This window comes from Falco punctatus (genome assembly GCF_963210335.1).
Source record: "Falco punctatus genome assembly, chromosome: 6".
NCBI lineage: Eukaryota > Metazoa > Chordata > Aves > Falconiformes > Falconidae > Falco > Falco punctatus.
In genome coordinates this window covers 15,813,893-15,828,128 of record NC_137585.1, presented here as the reverse complement: position 1 = coordinate 15,828,128, position 14,236 = coordinate 15,813,893, and the positions used below count along the sequence as shown (strand labels likewise).

Genomic DNA, 14,236 nt, shown 5'->3' with positions numbered 1-14,236 from the left:
ATATGGCATACATAGGCTTGAACATTTCTGTTTACAGCATCATTAAAATGTCACTATATTTTTCAAATGCTAGAGAAAGCTCCAGTGGAAGAATACATGCAGAAATCTCTCCATTATGCAACTGCTCTTAAGAGCAAGATTTACTTTAAGATTTAAACTAGCAAGTGACATTAATTGAAAAAAAACTATAATAGCAATTTTTTGACAAAGTAATAGTTGATCATTGTTATATCACACTGTGAATGACTAGAAGCAAATCAGATTTATCTGCTGAATGCACAAAGCAATATGGTTACTGCAGATGACATTCTCATACAGCACCTGCTGCTGTAAAACATCTATCTGCACTGAGGTCTTTACAGCTAACTGGTGCATATAAAGAAAGAAATAACTCAACTGATTATTTACATGGATGATTCTATTATTCCAACAATTTAAACGGATAAACTATAAATTGTGGAATCATTAAGCTGTTGCATAGTCTGGTTACTGACCTCCTCACACAGTATGATTTGGGTGACTTGTCCTGTTGTTATAAGCTTAAGCAATGTTTTGGAGTAAAAATGCTGTGTAAGAGTTAAGTTGTTCTTTCTTTCTTTTTGACTGGCCATATGCCCTTGGCACTGTTGCCAGCAAGTATAAAGTATATCCTGGCAGTTTTCTTCTCACAGTTTTTGGTTTCTGAGTACAGAAGATTAATCATAAAAGATCTTGGTCTAGATTTAACCAAAAGCCACAGAAAACATCCATTCCTATGATATTTTGGCTTTAAAAAGGAAATATGAGTTCAGGAAGATAGTTAGCGTATGCTGAAGTGGTCATGTCCAGGAAATTGTATTTTGGAAAATGTCCTGTAGCTTAAACTCTGCTGAGATCCTTGAGGCTGGGCTGGAAAATTTTTTTTATCCATTTATCTTCTGTACACTATACTGCCCAAAAGATGATTTCAGTTTTGGTCATAAGATACAAAGTTGCCTGGTTAAAGTAAAATAGTACATTGACTTGAATCCAGTAGCTGGCATGATTTCTCAACCTTCACAGCACTTTTAATAAAAATATTTACAATGTCAAAACCTAATTTCAAAAGATTTTTGCCTTATTTTAGTTTAAATTCAGATTTCCAGGTATGAAATTGCTTTATTATGCAGCACTGAAGTATCCCTTCAGTTTTCTTTTTCAGTGACTGACAATGAGCAGTGCAGAGTGAAAGTGTTCAACATTAGCTCATTCATCCACTCTAGTTTCACTTCTTCCTTTCTTTTCCTTGCCACACCAGCATATTTAAAATGGAGAGGCTTGTATAGTCATGCTGTCACCATGCGAATATGGTGCTAACAGTCATGAAGCTGCTCTTCCAGCAAATTCACACCATCCCACATCACTAGTCATTTGAATGCAAGACAGTAATGCTCCATTTAGGCAATTAAATACAATTTTGTGAGCAAATAGAAGTAAGAAAGCAGTAACTTAAAGCTTCTACTCCATTAAGCCTATATGCCTTACTGCAAAAAAACTTGGGTTTATACCCAGCTATATCAGTGCCATGCATACTGCAACACAGGCACAAGTAAGATGAATTAATGATGGTAGTGACAAAAAGCAATAATAAAGCTATAAGGCAGCAGCTCTAAAAAATGTCCCCTAAGAAAATAGTATGATTCTTACCTATTCATTAGCTCTTGAAAAGTTTCATTCAGCAAAGGAAATATAAAGCCATTTATGACTGACTTCAAGTAATCCAAAGACACAAATCCACTCTGACTGACATCAATTGCTCTGAAGGCTTTTTCAATGTCCTGATAGGCTGAACACAGCTGTAATGAACACAATTTATAGTGTTTTGTTCAGAAAAATCAAGTTCATGAAGCTTTTAGAACAATAATACATTTTTTACAAGACCTTTTCAAATGTTCTTCTCTGTGAACTGATCAAATAGGTTACCCTGGCATGCTCTGACCGTCAGATGTTTAATTAATAAGCTCACTACAAAACAGTATTCCCAATCACACACTCTCAAATGACAAGTCAGACAAGTTTCTCAAATAATAACTCTCCTCAAAATTCAGAGCTAAAAATACTTGGTGGATCAGTCTGCTTCATAACACCTGTCTTAATGTAACTTTAAAACCATTCATGGCATAACCTAGTATTAAAGTTTCCTTTATTAAAATGGGTTGTTAGCACAATGAATACTGGAAAATGTTAGAAGACGGAATAGTTAATATAGCTGTTGTATAAACTTATCACATTTCTTCGGGTTTTTTTAATTCATTGGTTGTTGCAAAGGAGCTATGTGGATGTGGTTTTGCTTATGGGACTTGTAAAATGCCTGAAAGTTGACTTACTGCAGATTTTGATAAGGCTTATGAAACAATAGGAAGACTGGTTTGTTTTTCTGAAATGTTAGCTCACACTGGGTTGTTGAATACTGCAAGCATCCCTGAGGCTTTTCTCCCCCTGCCATTTTTTGACAAGTACCCCATCTGCTTCTAAGCTGATTATTGTTCATTCAAAACTGCCAAAATCACAGTGTAAAGATAATGTATAGAGAGATTTTAGAAAGCCCAAAATAAACACCAAGGACTGTGAGGACTTGTAAGGTGAGCTGTACTGTGCTTCCAGTCCAGGCCTTGACCTCCATATCAAAGATATACAAGATGAAAAAGGATCAAGATGTTGAATGTCCCTGTAGCCCTGTTTGTCCGTCCTCTCTTGTCTTTTCAAGGCTGAGAAAGCACAGTTACAGGCCTGTGTAATTGAGTTTGTAGTAGAATATGCAGTCTTGATGCACAGAATCAGCTCCTGTTTTCTTAGACAGTCGGGATTTTCGTGACATGAAGGCACAAGAGTGAGTTTTGGAGATTTTTCTTTTTACCTTCCCATAAAGCAGGTGGAACACAGTTATGTTCCACCATCATGCTCCCCAGCCCTCTTCAGTTAAGATCGCATTTAAGGGCATGTGGAGAGTTCATTTGTCATCGTCTATTCCAGCTCCACTCTCTGTTCTAAGCTTGCCATCACATACAAAAAAAAGTGTTTCTGCAGTAGCACCTATCCACTAATAATTTACTCCATGCAGGTCAGAAAACAATTTTCATACAATGACAACTAGTCATTACTCAGTGTAAGTCATCACTTACTTTGATCTGACAGAGTGATCTAGCAATTCACATTATGAAATACCTTAGCCATCAAGCTTCGATGGGCTCTCATTTTGTTTTAGCCTAAGGAATCTGGAGTTCTAATACACACATTTCTAATGCTGTGAAGCTAATAAGCAAGACTGCAACACACAAAATAAAACAGAACTGCTGCTTCTGCTAACCAGCTGTAAAAGCAAACAAGAAACCCTGTGCATGGAATCTGTTCATCAAAGAAGTTGATATAATTAACTGGCCTCAAAGCTTGGCAGTTTGGGTTTTTTTCCTGTGATGCCTGGGTCAGCTTTTCCACCTGTCAAAGTATTTCAAAGTATTAATGGCACTCCCTTACCTTTTCTTGAAATGCCCTCTCAGTGCTATCCAGACTGCACTCTGCCACAACATGCTCAGCTGGTGAAGACGGGAAAAAGTTTTTTCAGCTTTTATTCCTTCTCTTTTACTTTCTGGCAGATTAGTGCTGTTAAGAAAACTGATCCAGCAAAGTCCACATCTTTGTCAGCTTCAAAGAAACAATGCCATCTACAACTCTTAAAGACCGTTTTTGATAACTGGACAAATCTTTATGTACAAACAGGCTAAACCAAACCTGAAATATAACTTTCTTGTATATCCTTGTATTTCAAAGCCGATCAGTAATTCAAAATGACACTAACTAATCTGTGAATTTGTTGTAGTAGCTTTTTGTTTCATGTATCTTTTAAAACATAATATACATAACTTAGAAACTTACCATTTAACTTTGCTACATTTAATATCAGAAGGTGCTACTAGAAACTAACTGCCTCTCTTTGTCAGTATGTTTTCAGAATTATCCATTACCAAAAATGTATTTTCAGGAACTGGAAGACAGTGTCCTTACAGGCCTTTGATAATAAACATTCCTATTGACCTTGAAAAGGCTCTTATCTTTTCCCTTTCCTTCACATACTCCTGTCTCAGTGTCCCATAGAATTACAGAATCATTTACGTTGGAAAAAACCTTTAAGATCATCAGGTCCAACCATTAACCCAGCATTGCCAAGTCCACCACTAAACCATGTTGCCAAGCACAACTTTTTTAAACACCTCCAGGGATGGCGATTCCACCACCTCCCTGGGCAGCCTGTTCCAATGTTTGGCCACCCTTTCCGTGAAGAAATTTTTCCTAATATACAATCTATAACTCCCCTGGTGCAGCTTGAGCCCATTTTTTCTTGTCCTGTTGCTCATTATCTGGGAGAAAAGACCTACCCCCACCTGCCTACAACCTCCTTTCAGGGAACTGTAGAGAGCAATAAGGTCCCCCCTGAGCCTCCTCCTCTCCAGACTAAACAGCCCCAGTTTCCTCACCTGCTCCTCATAGGACTTGTGCTCCAGACCCTTCACCAGCTTTGTTGCCCTTGGACACGCTCCAGCATCTCAGTGTCTTTCTTGTAGTGAGGGGCCCAAAACTGAACACAGTATTTGAGGTGCAGCTTCGTCTGTGCCCAGTACAGGGGGACAATCACTTCTCTAGTCCTGCTGCCCACACTATTTCTGATACAAGCCAGGATGCTATTTGCCTTCTGCTGGCTCATGTTCAGCCAGCCATCAACCCAGGTCCTATTCTGTCAGGCATCTTTCCAGCTGCTCTTCCAAGCCTGTAGCATTGTGTGGGGTTGTTGTGACTCAAGTGCCAAAGCAGGCATTTCTCCTTGTTAAACCTCATACAAATGGCCCTGGCCCATCAATCCAGCCTGTCCAGATCCCTCTTCAGAGCCTTCCTACACTCAAGCAGATGAACACTCCTGCCCAGCTTGGTGTCACCTGCAGACTTACTGAAGGTGCACTTGATCCCCTCAACCAGATCGTCAATAGACATGAAACAAGGCTGGCCCCAATACTGAGCCCTGGGAACACCACTTGCGACTGCTGCCAGCTGGATGTAACTCCATTCACCACTGCTCTTCGGGCCCAGTCGCCCAGCCAGCTTTTTACCCAGCACAGAGTACACCTGTCCCAGCCATGAGCAGCCAGTTTCTCCAGAAGAATGCTGTGGGAGGTGGCGTCAAAGGCTTTACTAAGGTCTAGGTAAACAACATCCACAGCTTTTCCCTCATCCACTAGGCAGGTCATCTTGTCATAGAAGCTCAGGTTAGCCAAGCAGAACCTGTCTTTCATAAACCCATGCTGGCTGGGCCTGATCCCTGGGTTGTCCTGCACATGCCACGTGAACTTTATGCACAAAGAGTATGTGCACCAAACTCAAAGGTTGTTCCAGTGGAGCTACACAGGAAACAAAATGCTGTTCTGTACAAAGTGTGACTATTCTCTGCTTAGGGCATGCATTCCACTGTTCCCTCTGCCCACTCAGTGGCCTGCTGGACACAGATTTTTCCTTCTTTTTTAAATAAAGCTATACTTTTTATTACTTAAGCTTTTGAAAATCATTTGTGTGAGTGCTCAATTCCATTTAGAACTACCCTATTTCAAATTCGTTTTGGTTGGGTACTAATATTTATTAAACAAATATCACTCAGTTTTGCACCTCAGAAATGAACCAGAGAGGTTTACCCCTAATTTATCTAGATGATTGTAAAATCTATTTTTAGACCCATGTTAAGCAGTAATCTTTTATAACTACTTTATGTGGACAAGGCTACACTTCTCAAAGTGGGAGGGTGAAAGAGATGAAATTGGGGATCAGAAGGCAAGAGGTGAATTCAAGACACTGTGAGCAAGGTAAGGCTGAAGGAACACCCTACAAGCAAACTCTGAATGTCTGAGGCATCCTATGGCAGAATGAGTGGGGAGGTTGTGTCCCCAGCCCCATTAACTAGATGGGTTATTTAAGGGGGTTAATCATGCACAATGCTAGGTACAGCACTACTAGGAAGGAGGAGAAGCCTTAATTAATATTATTTCTCCACAATTTCAGTACCCCACACAGGGAAAAACTCTGTATTTGGTAGTTATATTTACTTCTAGTAATGGTTTCAAAACAATCTTTGATAGTACTGCACAAACTTACAAAACTCTATATAATCAGACCATGGTCATGTAAAATAGTGAGAAGAAAAAGTATTATTAAAATACTAGATATTCTGTCTTCATGATTTCAAAATAGTTCAGCTTTATCTGATCCTACTGAAACCAATGTGAACTAGTGGTATCCAGGGCCTTAGAACACCAGGCCACCTATTCAAAATTGGTTCAGAAATAATTCCTACCACTCAAGGCAATATTTTTTGTCAGAAAGAGGATAAACCTAATTCAGAGTTCTGGACTGATGACTTCACTTTTCTAGACCAGGATGGATTTTTTTTTAATAATCCTCTTCATGAAGCACTAAATTTTTAGTAGTAGAAATGATGAAGCTAATGCTCTTTAGCCTGCAAAATACAAGTCATTCATTACTGGCTTTCTTCAGCAAAGGTAAGTTTAAATGCTTTTTTTTAAACAAAAAGAAATTTTTAAAATATTAGCAGTTAGCCTCACACTCATGAAAAAAACTAATGCCAAAATATCATATGTGTACATATGTGATGAAGAAAATACCTTGTTAAATGCACTAAATTAAATTCCAAGATAGGCAAACGGATTTCTATTATTTATAAATGCACTGGAAGGGCCTTTCTCACTATCTGAACTTGAACACCATCTTAAATCCACCTCTCCATTGGTCCTCACACTCACATTACAGGTAAATCTGGCAGATTTTTGCTGTTTAACCTCTCAAACACAACCTTTTTCATCCACATACAGGGCTAAATCTCTTCACTGCCTCCAACAACTGAATTACTGGAACACACTCTTTCTATCTTTGAGGAAAACAACTGTATCCTGCTCTTATGAATGACTCTTCCTTCCCTAGACAGCAAACATAAGCTAACACCTTCATTTTAATGGTCTCCACATCCCATGTCCTCCATGGCAATCGCCTTTCACTCAGGAATGACCCCTCATGCCACCTTGGACTGTTTGGTTCTTGCAATTTCAAACAGATACACTTTGCATCTACTCCTATGCTGATCCTTGTATTTAGAGAGGACCTGCCCAAACTGACTTAAATACTAACCATCAATCCTTCCTAAACATCCTTCTTTAAGTTGATGCCTACAAAGACATTCCCAACACTCCAATAAGTTAGGTTGCTGCTATGCTTGAAAATACTGTCATGCTGACAAAAAATGTCTTACTGTCACCTTGACCTCCCCAACATGTCCAAGTTCACCATTTTGTTACTGCCTTACGGTGCAAGTTCTTTGTTACAAAGATTACTTGCAAAATTCAGTATGATTGAATGCTGGGTGAAAACTGAGGTTCCCAAGTGCTACAAGATTCCAAATTACAGTAACAAATTCTTTATCTGGGGTTTATGAGCTTGAAATAGTGATTTTATTTTTTGGCCCATGTAACATGTCACCTGTTGATTTTAAAGGCAGTTTTCACACAGACTTGGTAAATTTCCCAGGCCAAAGGAAACTGGCTTTCTTTTCCTCCCTGTCCTAGTTGTATCTGCTGAGAATCAGAGGCTACCAGCATTCTACAAAATTGCAAACCAGATCCATCAAGGCCAACAGAAATACTTCTATTGATATAAACGGAAAAAGGAAAAGTACCCAAGTTTCCACTCCTTTTCTGAGCACATACTTGAAATTTTGTGTTCTGTGCTTTTTTTAACAGTGTCTGTACTTATGCCAAAATTCTTCAGAAATTCTTTATAATCCATCACATTAGAATCTCTAAAACAGTAACAGTTTCACAGCCTAGAGAAAAAGAGCCACTTTTTAGAGAACACAGCTATTCTAGATCATACTTGTAGTGAATTAAAGAAATAGGAAATTTATGAAATCTTTAGAAACACAATATGTACAAGACTCTGAAAAACAAACAAGCAGTGAATCGCTTTTTTCTACCTTCCCGCTACATTTTTCTCTGGTCTCTTTCCTCTGCCCAAGATTGTCTATAGTATATGAGTTGTCTGCATAATATGATTCAAATCCTATATACAGTGCCATTTTCTTGGCCATCTACATGAACATGAATTTTAATATAATCACATAAGGACATTTCTCTTCTAATAATATAAGAATATTATGATACTTTTAAATACATTCCAGCATAACTTATGATAAGTCATACTCAAACTCTGTAGTAAACTGTCTGAATTTTACAGCAGGCTAAAAAATTTGCAGCAGCTTCCTCTGGATTAAACGGGAATCCACTCTGCAATTAGAACTCACTTCTACATGGTATTAACTTCCACAGCTTAGAAATTAATCCTTGATTGCAAGTGTTTATTTTTTAGGTATTTCTCCTGATTGGCAGTGAAGTTGTTAATACTGTATACACTTACCCTCCTCATACTGCATCCGAATGTTTAGAAAAAATGAGCAGTTCTCACCTTTCAGAACAACAGTTTGTTAGAGAATCCAGGACCAGTTTATCACAAGTTGCTGTGGGATTTATCTCCAATCCCCATCAGAAAATACTGCCATGACTCATGCACATGTTTTATCTTCCTAATCATGAAACCTAGAAAGACACAGTTTTTAAAATGAAAATTAAAATTCTGTTGCATAAAGTCTAAAGCTAAAATGGTACCATTAGAACATCTTGTGTATCACAGGCAACTAAATTTCTCTCAACTTCCTTTGCATTTAGTCTCATAATTAGTCTCTAAATACAATAAAACTTGTGTTTGATTTAAGCGTGTCTGACAAAAATGCATTTAGTTAGTCCTGATGAATTTGTTTCAAGGGCTAATGAAAGAAGAATTAATTGCCTTATTTTTCATTTGAATTTGTCAATCCAGTGAAGATACTACACCATATGATGTAGTTACCTCTTAAACTCCCTTTCTCAAAGGCTAAACAGATTGTCTGCTGAAATCAAGCTGTAAAGCATCCACACCATCCCTTGAATCATGATTTTGGTTTTTTGTTTTGTTTTGGGTTTTTTTCCCCCACAATTTCCCAGCATCCTGAGAATGAAAGTACGTGATGTGAAATTGTGTTCTGGTTTTGACTTTGACAATATATGAAAATAAAAGTCCTATTTCTGCTCAGTACTTTCTCCGGTCACTTCTGGGACATTAACACTTTCAGAGATCCTCATAGTAGAAGCCAAGACCTTATGAAAAAAAGACAAATACTAACCATTTATAACCCACTCATTGCATCAACATGAGGGGTGAGGCTGGGAAATTCCATTTGCCATCTATAAGACCATTTAGGTGATAAAGAGAAGAGAACCTGGTTAGATATTTGGCAAATTCCATTTAGGGCAAGACGAGAGCTGCACTGTAACAATGACTCTTTTCCTCTCTTTAGGTTGTACAGCAAAGTGTGAAGGTATGATTAGCTGCTAAAATCATAATAATTCCATCACTTTTGTGGGGTACTGAAAGACAGGTATTCCCTATCACAATACTAAATTTACTTTAAAAACTTGGGAAATCATTGACTTGTCTCTCGCCTCAGTTTCCCACTTGTACCAATTGAATTATACGCCTGCCCAACCCATGGGGCTATCCTGCTTATCACAATAAACCATACACCTGTTTCTGATGCATGCAAGCCATGGGTATATGCATAATTCATGGAGGACTTCACTTCTTTTCCCCAGCAATTCCCCCACATCCTATTTCCCCTAGAGTCTTCTCTTTATGCCTTACTAGAGGGTGAGGATTATCTGTGAATTTGTTTTAAAGGAAATTTTAAAGGGATTAAGATTATGTTAGCTGTGAGTTGTACATATGGAAATAGAGAATGAATATACAGACAGAACTCTGACATATGTGAAATGCAGTAGAAACATATAAAATGGATCGATTCAGTTCCACTTTGAACAAACTTCTCACACAAACATTCTAAAAGGAATACTAAAAGACATTTGTGTGATTGGATTATTTGGGGATTGACAATTCTATTTTATGAAAATGCCATGAGAAAGATCAGGTTAATAGTAAACCTCAGCATCAGGAAGAATACTTTGGCACATTTTAGTAGTGTGTGAAATTCTGCCCTGTTAACAGCTTAGTTTTTGATCTGCCAAAAACCCCCAACCTACAACAAAAACCAGATACATACACAAATTACCATGGCCTTACTATAGTAAGGAACACTCTTCAGTCATTATCCTACATTTGTGACAGTTCTCAGCAACCCATGGGGTACTCTGCTCTCTGTCACATGAAAACAGTTGCATTCCTTCCCCTAGGAACTTTCTACTGTTACTTTCAGGCAATTTCTGCTGGTTTGAACCAAATGGCTTATTATGCATCTGCATATATCAAGGCTGGGAAGTCAATCCCATTTAATAAACAAACAGAAATACAGAAATGATTACAGGTTCAAAATTGCACTTTGCCCTCTGTTCTTTACCCTCCAGCTTCTTACACAGGATCCCCATGAATAGGCGAGGATCACCACTAACCACATCCTTACAGAAGGGGCAAGATACAATCTGGATGTGTAATGAACGGCAATTGAGTTGGTCTTTGCAGCAGACATATTATTTCATGATAAAAATCAATAGGAGACTTTCTATTGCCCTCATCTGGGCATATGAAGAGAACACAAATTATGTAGCGTCAGTCTTGATTGATCTATGTTAATATGCCTTACAAAATAAATTATTGGTCCCAATCATTACAATGATTAGTTAGTTTGCTTTCATAAATTTATTTAGCAAGGAATGTATTCCCAAAGACTAGCTTTAAATAATGACAGCGATCTCTTCCATCCTTCTCTGTATATGGGAAGGAGTAAAACAAGTACTACCACAGGGTGATTCAGAAATCCTAACTTATGTTCCTCATCTGCTTGCTCTCTGGATATGTTAATATTTTTTCAATTACTGGAAAGGGCAACAGGCCTCGGGTATTTTAAGTTAGCCTTTGGATTGCCTTGCCCTTCCTGTCAATAAATTATTTCTCTATTTATTTCTATGACGTTCCTAATTATTTATTTATATAACCTAAACCAATTCATAGGTTATCACTTGAAAAAAAAATTCCAGTACCTGCTTATGTTCAACACCTGTTTATATTTGACCACTGTTTCCTCTCCACACCCAAGATGGAAGGATTGAGTTGAAACCAGTTGAAAACAGTGTTTGTTACATTCAAGCGACACTGGTTCAAACCCTCTCTAAAGCCGTGTTCTTGCGAACACACAGTCTTTCAGAGCACATGGATCCCAACTACATTAACTTTACCAGTAGTTTTAGCTCTGATAGGCTGAAGCATCCAGCCCTGTTCAGCCATAATATCCTTGAATCAGTGCCGTGAATACAGCTGGACTACCCAGACCCACAATGGGAGACCTTTGCACAAGTTTTGCTTAAAATCTAAAGGGCTAGTGTGATAAGACTGTTACACTAACAAGCTTATAAGATCTTGTGGATCCTATAAGAAAGATGGGGACAGACTTTTTAATAAGGCCTGTTGCAATAGGACAAGGGGTAGCAGTTTTAAACTAGAAGAGGACAGATTTAGATTAGATAAAAGGAAGAATTTTTTTACAGTGAGGGTTGCCCAGGTTGGTCATTGGAACAGGTTGCCCAGAGAGGTGGTAGATGACCCATCTCTGGAAGCATTCAAGGCCAGGTTGGACGGGTGTCTGAGCAGCCTGCTCTAGTTGAAGGTGTCCCTGCTTATTGCAGGTGGGTTGAACTAGGTGACCTTTAAAGGTCCCTTCCAACCCAAACCATCCTATGATTCTAAGCACGAGAAAGCTAAATATTGTTCTACACATTTTAAAGTCTGAGTTTACGTTTAATTTCAGTATATATTCCTTAAGCAACATTTCATCTGAAATTATTTTTTTAGTAAGCTATTTTCAAAAAATTGAAGCTGACAATGCACATTTAATAAGCATAGAAATGGCTTCTGTTTTCCTAAGTATCAAAATATGCTAATTATAACTATTCATTATTTTCCTACTTTCTATTTTTACACACATACAAATACCTCCTAATTGTTAAAACTGAAAAACAAACAAATGTACCCGTTATACTTTTTATGAACCCATCCCATTGTTCAAGGAAAAGAAATTATTCTTTACGCGAAGATTTTCTCTGAAACTACTGCCAAAGAAAATAACTTTATTTGCTGCATAACTGCCACATAAGTACATTAAAGGTGCCTAGGGACAGCTTTGTCTTGAGCATGTGACTTTTAAGAAAAAGCTTTTAAGTTCAATATTTAAAAATCACTGCCATATCCCTTTTCTTTCTCTGATTTTTAAATTAAATCCAGTTATCACATATAGGATGAAGTCAGATGGTTTTTGTTTCTGTTTTCAGTCATTTATCTAATATTGAAGGTTTGTATTACCTGGCTGCAAAAGATTTTGGATATCATTGGGATGTTAACGAAATAGGTGTAGATATATATATTCGTGGGTGGGTTTCCCCACAAAACTGGAGAATGTAGCCCTGATGCAATACCTGAATAGCTTTCCTGACCAGATGGATCAAGGCTGCCCAACTGTGAAAGCCTAAAAGCTGAAGTCCTGGCATCAGGTCTTAAGAAGAGTTATATTTTTCACATAATCAAGGAAACGTTTAGATGGGAGGTCCATCCAAAAATTGGTTTATTACTTCCTAGCAGAGACTGGGTTTCAGAACTGTTAGACTCCTGGGTTTTTTTCAGAAAAAAATTAATATCCTTTTGGCAAGGTAATACAACTGCTCTTTCTCTCTGGAGTTGGGCTGACCTATCTGAAAGAAATGCTATGAGCACAAACAGGGCTCTCTGGCAGAGTTTGTGGATCCAAAACACATCTCTGAAAATGAGTATTTTCCCCTGACTACATTGTAAGTGTCCCCAGCCCAAAAGATATGTATGGGCAGCGCCTTATATCAAGATCTCGACAGAAAAAACCCTCTTAATAATTACAGGACTGTTCCAAAGTCCATTAAAGTTAATTGAGAGACTCGACACTGTGTCCTAGAACAACTATAACAGGATTATGGGGAAAAATATTTGTTAATCAATCCAAGGCAAATATTCAGCAGGCTCTGGCTTGAATCAGAAACAGCTGCAGAGTCCAACAGCAGGAATCAATTCAGACCACACTGTGAAGGGACAGCAGAAAGAACAGTAGCAGCAGAACTTGGTCCAAAGAACAGTACTGGTTTGGGATTTTTCTCCTCGATCAATGCAGAAAGAAGTATTTTAAGTGGATTATATTATACTGTAATTCAGAACTAGAAACCTGAAGGACAGTAAGAGCTCAGGCCCTAATCAGGTAAGATGCATTTTCTCTAAACGTTACAGCCACAGGTCCATGCTATGAAAGATACACTGTCCATAGAAATGTGATAGACAATCATATCAAAGAAACGTGGCCTAGCAGCTAGATGAGCGTCCAATGCCCTAGAACAACCACAGCTTTGAAGCAGAGGCTCTTTAGATACACAGAAACCTCACCAGGAATCTCCAAAATAGAAGAAAATTTCTTTCTAATGAAACCAAGATTTTAGGTTGAGGGGTTTGGAATATGATGCTCCAATCTTTTGGCTGAGGAGGGGAGCTGAGTGGGAAGAAAGGTGGATAGATACATCTAAACAGTCTGAAAAGGATGTTAACATTTACTTCTCCTGCCTGCTTAATTGCCCTCAACATGCTAAAAAAAAACCAGCTTGGAAGCCCAGGGTTTATTGATTTTTGTCAAGGGATTTCCTGGATGGCGATTTGGAGAACCTAAATACTCTGTGGGAGACCCATTTTGGTTAGATTTTTTACTGTTTCCTTTGGATTTTTCCAGTTTCTCAGCCATTACTGCTACTGTCAGCAATGTAGATTTTTGGAACAGTTGAATGACCCAATAAGGTTCCCAACATGCAAAAAAAAAAAAAAAAAAAAAAAGTATTGTGCTTGCCCAATTTGTCAGGAATTTAGAGGGAGACATGGATACACTTGAAACAGCAGAGGGCATTTAGGTTCAAATTTCTTGGGTTGCCCATGCCTCCCCAACCACCTATGACACAGACAAAATAAACCCAGTCAACATGACTTAAATAACTCACTTGGGCAATGTTCTTTTAGGGCATGATGATTACAAGACATATAGGTTGTGTATAATAATGAATGCGCAGACAGAAAA

At 38.2% G+C, this 14,236-nt stretch overlaps 1 protein-coding gene across 1 annotated transcript in view; it reads right to left on the bottom strand.

Moving 5' to 3' along the window:
- The window catches only part of EFCAB6 (EF-hand calcium binding domain 6), a 110,023-nt gene that overhangs the window by 74,175 nt on the left and 21,612 nt on the right, over window positions 1–14,236 (bottom strand). Inside the window, 2 exon segments of the mRNA XM_080391614.1 lie at window positions 1,666–1,841; window positions 3,493–3,551. Coding sequence (XP_080247740.1) covers window positions 1,666–1,841; window positions 3,493–3,551 — 235 coding nt within the window.